At 32.7% G+C, this 11,244-nt stretch overlaps 1 protein-coding gene across 1 annotated transcript; it reads left to right on the forward strand.

Moving 5' to 3' along the window:
* The first annotated feature begins 9,746 nt into the window (after positions 1-9,746).
* Positions 9,747-10,547, forward strand: LOC145123735 (uncharacterized). The gene is made up of 2 exons (XM_079058942.1): positions 9,747-9,903; positions 10,030-10,547. The coding sequence occupies exons 1-2, from the start codon at positions 9,801-9,803 to the stop codon at positions 10,323-10,325; spliced, it is 399 nt and encodes a 132-aa protein (XP_078915068.1). The 5' UTR covers positions 9,747-9,800; the 3' UTR covers positions 10,326-10,547.
* The last annotated feature ends 697 nt before the right edge of the window (positions 10,548-11,244 follow it).

The following is an 11,244-nucleotide window of genomic DNA, read 5'->3' on the forward strand; positions in this document are numbered from 1 at the left end:
TTCATGAATATTTTTAGGACTCATGATAATCCTTGGGTTGCTGATGACCCATAGCTTTTTGGATTGAAATAGGGGTATAGGCATGTTGGCTGCACTATAGACAAAATGGTCTTTAGTGGCACACGTTTTTAAGGGTATATATTTTTTATGCCACTATCGTATGTTTTTAGTGATATATTTTATGTGCCACTATAAATTAATAGATTTAGTGACACTTAAAAATTTATGTCATTAGTATAATACTTATTAGTGGCATAAAAATATTAAATGTGATGGAAAACTCTTTTTTTTTTGTGTAATATCTTTTTTATATGCCGCTAAAGTTTTATTGTATGATTTTACTAATTTAGTTTGTGCCACTAAAAAATTGAATTTCCGCTTCATATTCCCCTCTCCAAAATGAATTGGCGTTTGTTGCCAAAAAAACATATATATGGAATTTGACACTTCCCCCATTTATCATACAGTAATCGACCGTATTTCACAACTCAAGCATCATACCATCATCAGAGATCCCCAAGTCCGAGTATGGATCTAATTTAGAGTATGCCTTTATAACCTATAATTTGAGTATGGCCCTAATTTTCAATTTCAAACTTATAAGTCTTCGATTGATTTGATTATGTCACTATAAGCCATCGATCGTGTTGAATGCTTAAATTGAAGAAAAAACCGTTGTCTACTGATATCATCATATCCATGACAAATATCGATAATGGTTGTTCAAGAGGAAGTGAAAGCTTGGGATTGAGGGAATGAAATCGATGATAGTAGTTTGTTGAGAATAGTTTTCATAGAATGGGAAGATCGTGGATCTATAGTAAGGAGGTAACACTAGTGGATTCTGATGAACGGCGACAGTACTTTGTTGTTGGATTCTCCGCTAGCACTAGTGGATTCTGATGAACAACGACAAGTACATGAGGTTAGTTCTCGAGGCACGCATATATTCATCTCAATCTTGTAATAACAGCATTAGGTTGTTATTTCTTAAGAAATAATAGCCAAAATTGTGAAGCTAGCTTCAAAATTGAATAGATGTCTCTTGTTCACATATATCATGTTTAAACATCAATCTAATTGATTTTTGATGGGAGCTACAAGCAGAACATTCTAATTTATGTGGCTAAACTAGTTTTTGAGCACATTTGTGTGAAATTCTTAACCTAATGAGCTAGATTATGAAATTTACCGGATTTGCATGTTTTTTTTTGAAATCTTCTAAATATGTAGTAGTATACATAAATTTAATGTTATTCTAAGCTTTAAGTGTGAGAATGATTTTCATTGATCTAAGTTGAATGCACTAAGATATGACTGAGTCTTCTTGGCAAGTTGAAGTTTCTATTTTCTTTATTCGATATTTTGTTATGGTAAATGCTCTTTGTTTATAGGCCTTTATTGTCACTTGTCAATCGAATTAGGACTAGGGTAATTACTATTTAAATTAATTTTTGCTTATTGACTGTTAGTCTAGCAATGGCTCTGCGGTTGTCAATTAGTTTTTGTTTTGCAAATCAGTGTTATTAGTATTTTGCCTTTTTGAATCTTTGAATCTTTTTAGTAGTTAATAGGGTTAAAGTATTTAATTGCTAATTTGTTCCATTGCTTTTTTTTTTGGCAAATCAGTTTTGACACCTTGCCTCTTCGTAATTTTTAATAGGATTACAATATTTAATTGTTTTCTTTGTTAAAGTTTTAGATGTTTTTTACAAATATTTGTTGCTATTTAGGATTTGCTTACAATGCTTTTTTTGCAAATATGCTTACTAAGGAGTATTTGAAAGCTTAGTAGAGTATTTTAATGGTTTTATGCACAAGTTTAGTCCAAATTCGGTAATTCATTCTTATCTTAATAGGATCAAATCGAATTTTTGAAGTTATTTTTGCTTCTGTCATCTCTGTTTTTGTTTGATAAATAATCTAATTTTTGAAGTTATTTTTTTTTCTTTTTATTTGAAGTGTTGTACTATTTCAATTTCAGTTATATCATCGAATCAGAATGTTTTCGTCCTTCTTAGTAAAATACATTTAATCTATGATCATGTCTCTTTTTCAATTAGATATTTATAAATAACAATATATCATTATTAGTAGGGTGTAGCTTAAACTCATTATTTTATTGGGTTGAAGAAACATTATTGTTATAAATCATATGAATATATGATGTCTTTGGAGCAATCTACTCAATAAGAGCTTCAACCAGTACATGGATGTGCATCTAACTCTTTGCATTTACTGGTTTTTTTCATATTTTTTTGTATTGAATCCATTATAGGTGGATGATCTTATATTGGCTTATATTGTGTGAGTATCGAAGTGCAAAACCATATGTAATACTAGAAAGAGAAAAAATATGGATATTGTTGTGGATAATCAAAATTTTCCAACTAGGAATTGATCAATAACTTGGTTGCTTTGAGTAGGGGTGCCACATCTTTCTCCATCAATATGTTTTGAACAAATTCAGTGAAGTATTATAAGAAAACAAATATTATAACTGTATATAGAATTAAAATAAAAAACTAATCTATCGAGAATGAATCAATCTCATCATAGCCCATGTAGTATGTACTAAATTTGGGTACGTATTTCTGTTTATACATCAATTAATTGCTATTTATTTTATTCTTATCATTATCATTATTATTCATTATCATTATTATTCTTGAAACAACTTGTGATATGTGATTATGTAATATTCATAGTGTTACCTTTTATGGAGAGGATTTGTAGCCTTATACTCAACCACCATGTTCCAGCTGGGTTTCAAGCAGAAAATTGATAAATTTTCAAATTGTTGGACAATATTCAAATGTCTTATCGACAGCTGCTAGTCCTCCAAGAGCAAACCAGGTAAATATATGTAAAAAAAACACCCCCAACTTCCATACCTAATGCCCATAAGTTTATCAAGTTAAAAAAAATAAAAAAAATAAGTCTTATTTTAATGCAAAAAGCAAAACAAAACTAACCATTTTGCATTTGTATTTTCTCCAAGTACCTACTGGCACATGTAAGAAAAGTCTCTATCTCTTTCCTTCTATGTCCAGGGTACAACTTCTTAAACAAAACGAGTGTTTTGCACTCCACATACCTAGTCAAGAGATTTGATGAGTCCCTTGAAGGGTACAATTGTCATTTACTATCATTCAGTCCAGAAAAAAAATATTCTTACTTGTGCTCAATGAAAATTTCAATAAAGAACTATGTAGAATTGAGAATCTCTAACAATTCTGATGATCTTGTTGGTTCCCATACAACTAGCCCACTATTTTTGCCCTGTATCATCCCAAGATCAAATTAGTTTATTATTAAATGATTTTCTTTTAAGTGTTTCCAGGAAATCCAGTAAAAAAGTTACATAAATGTCTTATGAGTTTTAGAGATCAGTGAAGTTTTAATGAATTCACTTCCTTTCATCAAAGTAAAGCCAATTTCTTCCGTAATAGCAAGTCAAGCTTGAATTACAAAACCAACATCTCACTCTTGACAGCCAAAACTCTGTTTCTAAAATTATAACCATCAAATCTTGAAATTAATAATAAAAATTATGGTTTTATGATGGGTTTTGTATGACTTGCATTTTCATTCCATCTTCAACTACCCAGATATAATTTGAAATTCGGGCAAGATGCTTTTTGAAACAAACGTTATTTGGGTCCTCAACCCAACATGCAAGTAGAGATGCACACGAAAACCGGATTGGCCCATAGGATCCGATTCGATCCGGAAACCGCATTTGGTCAAAACCGGTTTTGACCGAACCGGTTCGGATTGAAACCGGTTTGGTGCTTCGGACGGAAAAATCGGATTGGACCCCGGATCGTAAACTGGATTTGACTGAAACCGGATCCAAAACCGGATTGAAACCGGAATTTTTTTTTGACCATTAAAAAACGGGCATTTTCGAAAAAAAATTTCTAACCGTTGGAACCCTCAAAAAACGGCTAGTTTGACTTTTCTTGACTTTTTGGACCTTCTAAACACATATAAATACATGAGATTTGCTACATTTCAAATTTACACAAAATTCTACTACTTTATACTTCTGTTTTCATAATACTCCAAAAAATGAGCTTGAGAAATTCTACTGCGGGTCAAGATTCGGATGCAACGGTGGTTAAAATCATAACAACCACTCGGAATAAAGAAGTGTGGGAACATTATGATTTGTGTTTGTTGTCGAACGGGAAGGAAAAAGCGAGATGCAAGAATTGCGGGATGTTTTTGGGAAAAACTGGCAATAGTACGTTGAGGAGCCATACAACAAAAACTTGTCCGATTGTAAAAGGTCAAGGCGATCCGGATCAACCAAATATTACTCCGGACGGGGCGATCTTTATTTACAACAATGATGACATTCGTGAAAGTTTTTGCAAGTTCGTGATTCAAGAAGGCTTGCCTTTCAACCACTTCGACAACCCACAATTAACAAAGATTTTGTGGGAAAAAATGCAACCACAATACCGGCAAGTAAGTCGCACTTCTCTTAGACGTGATGATTTAAATTATTGGGATATAGCCAAAAAAGATATGCAATTGGGATTTTTAAATATTAAAACCGGTGTTTCTTTAACTTGTGAAGTTTGGTCCTCCACCGGAAGTTGTCCCAAAAGCTATCTTGCCGTCACGACACATTTGATTGATCCCTCTACTTGGGTAATGAACAAACGAGTTATTGCTTTTAAACTTTTTGCGCATCCTCACACGTGGGCATGGTTATTTGCAATTTTAGTAAGCGTTATAGAGACTTATAATTTAAGCGACAAAATCTTCTCTATTTCGTTTGACAATGCAAGTAACAATACCGCCGCCGCAAAAAGATTAATTGCAAAATATAAACCTATTTTGGATGGCTCGTTTTTTCATACTAGATGTGTTTGTCACATTATTAATCTTGCGGTACAAGATGGTTTAAAAATGATAGATTCGACGATTGAAAAATTCAAAACTGTGTTCACTAGAGTTTTTGGAAAAAATAAAGCTACAATGGAAAAATATCAAAAGTTTGCTATTTCCATTAACGTAACTCCATATAGTCCTCATTGGGATGTTTGACACGACAAAGAATAGCTTTGCAATTATTTTACGACACAATTTCAAAAGGAAAAAACCCGGTTTCGGATTTTGATTGGGATTTGATGGAAGAGTTTGTGGAAATGTTAAAAAATTTTACCAAAATTTCTCAGTCTTTAAATTTGCACAAAGATGACTCAAAGTACATCCGTAACCAAATATACAATTTTAATAATACTTTACTAATTTGTTTGACATTTACGCTACAAAATATGGCAATATGTCATACACTTTTGCAAGTGTACGGGTAGTAGTGGGGGTCGAACGGATTTTCATATGGACCTCTATAACTACATTTTGGAGGAACAAAACAAAAGAGCACGCACACTAACCCCTAGTAGCAAACTTGGAATTTATATGGGTCAAACTTATTAAAATTCATGAGTGCACCACAATTTAAAATTTTGGTTCTTTTGGCTTGGTGGAGAGAAAAGGAAGCACAATTTTCTATTCTCTCCGTCATGGCCCGCGATTTACTAACCGTCCAAGCTTCCACGGTAGCTTCGAAATCCGCTTTTTCTTTTAGTGGTAGAGTTTTATCAAAGTTGAGGACGAATCTTACCCCGGTTATGGTAGAGGTTTGCGTTTGCTTGAAGGATTACTTGGATTCGGTGGAACGTATACAACATTTGGCATCACTAGAGGACCCACTAGCACAAAATGTTGAACCGGAGATCATGGATGAAGAATATGCACAAGGGTTATCAACACCTCCGGAAGACGAAGACGATGACGACGAAGACGAATAAGAAGATGAAGAATATGGTATTGATGAGACCCCTAACTATTAGTGTGGCAGTTGAATAATATTTTAGTGAACGAGACACGAAGTGGAAGGCCACAAAAACTATTTCTATTTGGCTAAATGTTTTAACGCCACTTTATTATTATTATTATTATTAATATTAGTTAACTAGGTTGTAAACTCTTTGTAATTCGACGTTTGATGTATGTTTTAACTATTTTAATGAACCTATGTTGCATTTTGTGTTATATATGAGGTCCAAAAAATGTTTTTTTTTAAATTGCAAAAATCGGATCGGATTTCGGATCGGATCCAAACCGGATCAGATTAAACCGATTCGGACTCGGGGGAGGGAAAACCGGTCAAAACCGGTTTGAACCCGGATTGGATCTTGGCTGAAACCGTATTGGCTTTGACGTCATCGAACAGGATCGATGGTTTGTGCATCTCTACATGCAAGCATACACAACACCTACCCAAAGGTGAAATATTAAGCACTTGTCTTTCTCAATCCTGCTTTCTACTTGCGTCTAAATGAATAAATATTAGGCAATACAGTTTTAATTATTTGTGTATCATAGTATCCTACTTTCATTTTTGTATTACAATTTTTTTCCTTAAAAATAAAGCATTGTAGTTTGAAATATGTATGGAACTACAGTAATGCACTTTCAAAATTTTATCTTATTAGGGCATTATACTTCGAAGAATCTACCCAAATATTGATCGAAAATATGATGTTATAATAAACAAATCAATGAAAGTATGTTGATATGTAGTAGAATGTGGTTGAATAAGTCACGGGGCCTGTTGTTGAAGCTGCAAACAAGGTAGTCATTTTTTCAGCCTTTTATCAATCGTTGTTTGTTATATATATATATATATATATATATATATATATATATATATATATATATATATATATATATATATATATATATATATATATATATATATATATATATATTGGCTTTACACAAATTTCTCCCACATTAAGAAACTTGAGAATCACACATGTGACATCACTCATTTTATTATTCGAACATTATGTAGTAATTTGGAGTTCATATGCATCTATGGTTATAGGAATTAGTTGGAAGTGCTATTAGTCCAACAAGGTTGTATATTTCCTAGGTGAAAACGTTGGTTATGTCACCTCTTGCGTCTGAATCAGGTTGGATATATAAATCTTTTTATTTCACATTTGTAAGTTTATTCTTTTAAGGAATGACCAATTTGTGATCCGTCTTCTCACCATCAGTTTTTATACGTGAATAAGGAACCAGGTTGAGCTTGATTTTCTCATGAACCAACCCAGTTGAACCTGATTAAAGAATAAGCAACCAAATGTTCACTGAAGGAGACATCTTATATGACATCTCGTATATACCCTTATTAAACATCTAAATATCGTATTTTCCTGACTTAAACTCTAAATATCATATTTGTCTTTCTTAATGTTTTAAAATACGATATTTGCCCAAATCTATTTTTTAAATAGTGTTTATTATTTAATAATCCATTTTTGCATTTTAAAATCATTAAAATTGAAAAAATTAACTAGACAGACGATAATACCCTTACCTTCATTTACCTATTGTGATTGCAAATTGAGTCGATCATCATATCCTGCATCGGCCTTTTTTTTTGTTCCATCTTGCCTCTTCTCTATTGCAATGGGCTACCATTATCAAGTAATTTTCTGGCTTTCTTTGTGAATTGAACATTCAATTCATGATTACAACTCATGAATAACTTAAAATTTTTCGACAATGCGTGATCAGTATTCGTGATTACCTGCTGCGATTGTAAATTTAGTAGATAATCATACACTAACAAAAAAACTCAGTTAAAACCACCCGATAAATCATTCAAATCTACAACTTGAACTAGATAAATCAAGATAAAAAAAAGGCAATATGTGAGTTTTTACCTGGGTGGGTGCATTTCGTCCCTGCTTCTACGACAACCAACCTGGGTATAAAAAAATTCAACTAAATTAAACCATAAACAATCCCAGTAGACTTAGAGCAGAAAAGAATTGAGTTCTAGACCAATTTGTTTACCTCTAAAGGGATTATTATAGAGACTCATACTAAAGTATTACTTACATAGTATTAAAAGGATAATCACTTTCATGAAACCAGAAAACAAAAGTGAAACAAACCATATATAAACGAACAATCTGTTCTAATCACTCTATGTATCTCTTCCTCTCAACATCAACTCAATTTACTTGGTTTTATGTGGTTATCATTGCTCTCTAAGTGCAGTAAGCAACCTAACAAAGATATTATATTAAATCAGCCATAAACAAACTATTAGATTAGCAACAAGACAATATATGTAAATGAGTTTTTGAGGTTTTGGGACTAAAACAAATAGATTACCGAAAGGTGATTAGAGTATCAACATCTAATAAAGTGGGATTTTCTAGTATGTTGGTGATTTTGTATCATCAATGTGTATTTAAGTGTAATGGATTGACTTGTTGAGCAAAATTCAATCTTGATGAATATTAAACAAGTAAGGAAGGTGTGGAGTGCACACTTGTTTAAATTTATTCAATATTCAAAGTAGACTGTCATTTAGGGGAGAAGCCCCTAAACGAACGGGTGTCCGGGGGCAGCGCCCCTGTGAGCAGGGTCCAAGGGACGACAACCCCTGGCGGGGTCTAAGGGGCAGAACCCCTGGCTGGGAAAAATGCCTTAGAAATCTGAATTTTCTGTAAATAAACCCGTTTTTGACTTCATTTTAACCTTTATTAAAAATTCGTTTGTAGTGACTGTTATTGGTTTTGACAGTTAGAGAAGTTTTTGGACAAAGAAAATTGTCTTGACAGTTTTCAGATAAATGAACTACTTAATCATTTTGGTCATCATTTTTCCTAGAACAGCAACAATCACGAAATTCATAACAACCTTATTTTCTGTTGTTGCTCTCAATTCTGAGTCTTATCCGATTAAAGATAGGGAGTACCACCCAAATACTTTAATCTGAAAGTGAAACCACAATTCTCAGAATTTCCAAGCCTTTCTATAACCCCGAATTTCTTACATGGTACATCTATAAGAAAGGGATCATCAAAATAGTGCAGCTGCTGTTGAAAGTAACGATATATAAGAACTTGAAACCACACCTATGTACCAATTATACATCACAACTTATAATTAACACCAATGTATGGTAACCTACGATTTAAATGGATTATAGAAGGGCATAACCAAACTTAAGTATATGCTTTGGAGGCTTGACCTAATCGAATGACATATATGTAAAAGGCATTGTGAAATTAATACATGGTTTCAAGAATTCAAGATTGTAGATGCATAACTGTTGATTTAGTTGCCAAAAAGAAGGGGATATATGGAAAGTGAATAAACACTTAGTGCTTATTAACAATTGCAAGATGGAAGCAGTGAGAGGCAAAAAGGACGATGTCGAGAGGTGAACGTATACCGGTGATCATGAGGAAGAGTGGTAGACGAATTGAAGAAGACGGCCAAAGCATAAAACCTCGTCTGAAAGATTCCTGCGATTTAGAAAGGAGGGGTATTATGGTCCATTTAGTTATTTTTTTAGTTTTAATAATTTTAAAATATAAAAATGGATTATTAAATAATAAAAACTATTTAAAAAATATATTTGGGTAAATATGATATTTTAAAACATTAAAAAAGACAAATATGATATTTAGAGTTTAGGTCGGACAAATACCATATTTAGATATTTAATAAGGATATATACCAAATTTTCTGTAGAATATAAAACAAAACAAATGAATTGCGGCACAAGATGTTGAGGATAAGAATAGGTTTCAAAATGTCAAAGTCAATGAAAGCTTGGTCCCAGTTCCTAACCACCCAACCAATCTGCAATAAATCTTCATCTGCATAAATCCTTCCATAAATAGAGGAATATTACCACAATGGTTCTTCATCCTTCTTCCATATAGTTTTTTTCTGAAACAGTTAAAATGTCTTCGAAGACTTTCCTTCTTCTTGCACTTGCTCTGGCCACTATTCTTTTCCTTAGCTCCGAAATGGTTGCAGCTAAGGACCTGGAGTCCAACAATGACAGTGAGTAAATTTAATTTTCATAGATGAAATTGGCCTTTTGTACAGGATGTTTCCTTGAAATTCCCAGAATTCTATACATGGATTCATGCAATAAAATGTACATTACTAAAATGATATTTGATGCAGGTGAGGTAGAAGATGCAAAGTATGGTGGTGATGACAGTGGATACTACAATGGTGGACGTGGAGGATACAACAACGGTGGTGGAGGTTACAACAACGGTGGTGGAAGATACAACAACGGTGGTGGAAGATACAATAACGGTGGTGGACGACACAACGGTGGCAGCCGTGGAGGAGGATATTGCAGATATGGTTGCTGTGGTGGTGGACGTTACTACAATGGAGGGTGCAGGTGTTGCGGCACTTACGCAGAGGCAACTGCATACAAACAAGCTCATGAGGCCCAAACTCACAACTGAGATAAGCATTGTACGCTCTATTTCACTATGTGTAGTATATACCGGCCTTAGTACTTATGTTTAATAACTGTGGTTGTATGGTTTTCTGTTGAAGTATGAAGTTAATAGTTCTATAATGGAAATATTTAAACACCCATGTATGTTGGAGTGTACTCCTTTGTTTCTCATAAAACATAGCAAGACTATGTTCTATATATAAATGTGAGTTTTAGGTTACTGTTATTTGAATATGAGTTTTAGGTTACTGGTTACAAGACAAAGGAGAATAAAGCAAGGATTTATAAGATAAAATATAAACTAAAATAAAAAATACAAGAAAATGAAAGGATAAAAATTCTTAACAGACCTAAATCTATTATATCCAAGCAACAAATTAAAAACAATACAAACACATTTGAAATACAAATGAATTAATGTGAATATGGAAGAACAAGAGAGAGAAGATGAAAAACTCGAAGATCATTTTTATTACCAAGAGAACTATCATAGATTCTAAAAAGTTGGTGGTGGCTTTGTCATGGCATGTTATAGCTTCAAGACTTATATTTAGCATCAAACTTTATCATAATGGCCTTAACTTATATATTTGTAAAAAAAATAAATAATAATAGAAAATAAGTATTAATTATATATAAAATAGTCGGCAAAAGTCACGTTGTTAGTAACTTGGAGTTAATATACATATACATAGATTACATATCCAGTCCCTATATTTTGCAATAATATTTATACATAACTCTATAATATGTACTAGTTAATGCTCCTGTCCATTAAATTTAATTTGTTTTAAATTTACCGGCAAAACAATTATGAACGCTAGTACTCAACATTAAATATATATTAAAGCAATATCAAGATTTAAATAACGAGAGAACTTCCACTTTTTAACATTCCGACTCAATCTTGACATTGAAGCATG

Source organism: Lactuca virosa, chromosome 7 (genome assembly GCF_052849685.1).
Source record: "Lactuca virosa cultivar CGN04683 chromosome 7, Lactuca_virosa_CGN04683_v6, whole genome shotgun sequence".
Classification (NCBI taxonomy): domain Eukaryota; kingdom Viridiplantae; phylum Streptophyta; class Magnoliopsida; order Asterales; family Asteraceae; genus Lactuca; species Lactuca virosa.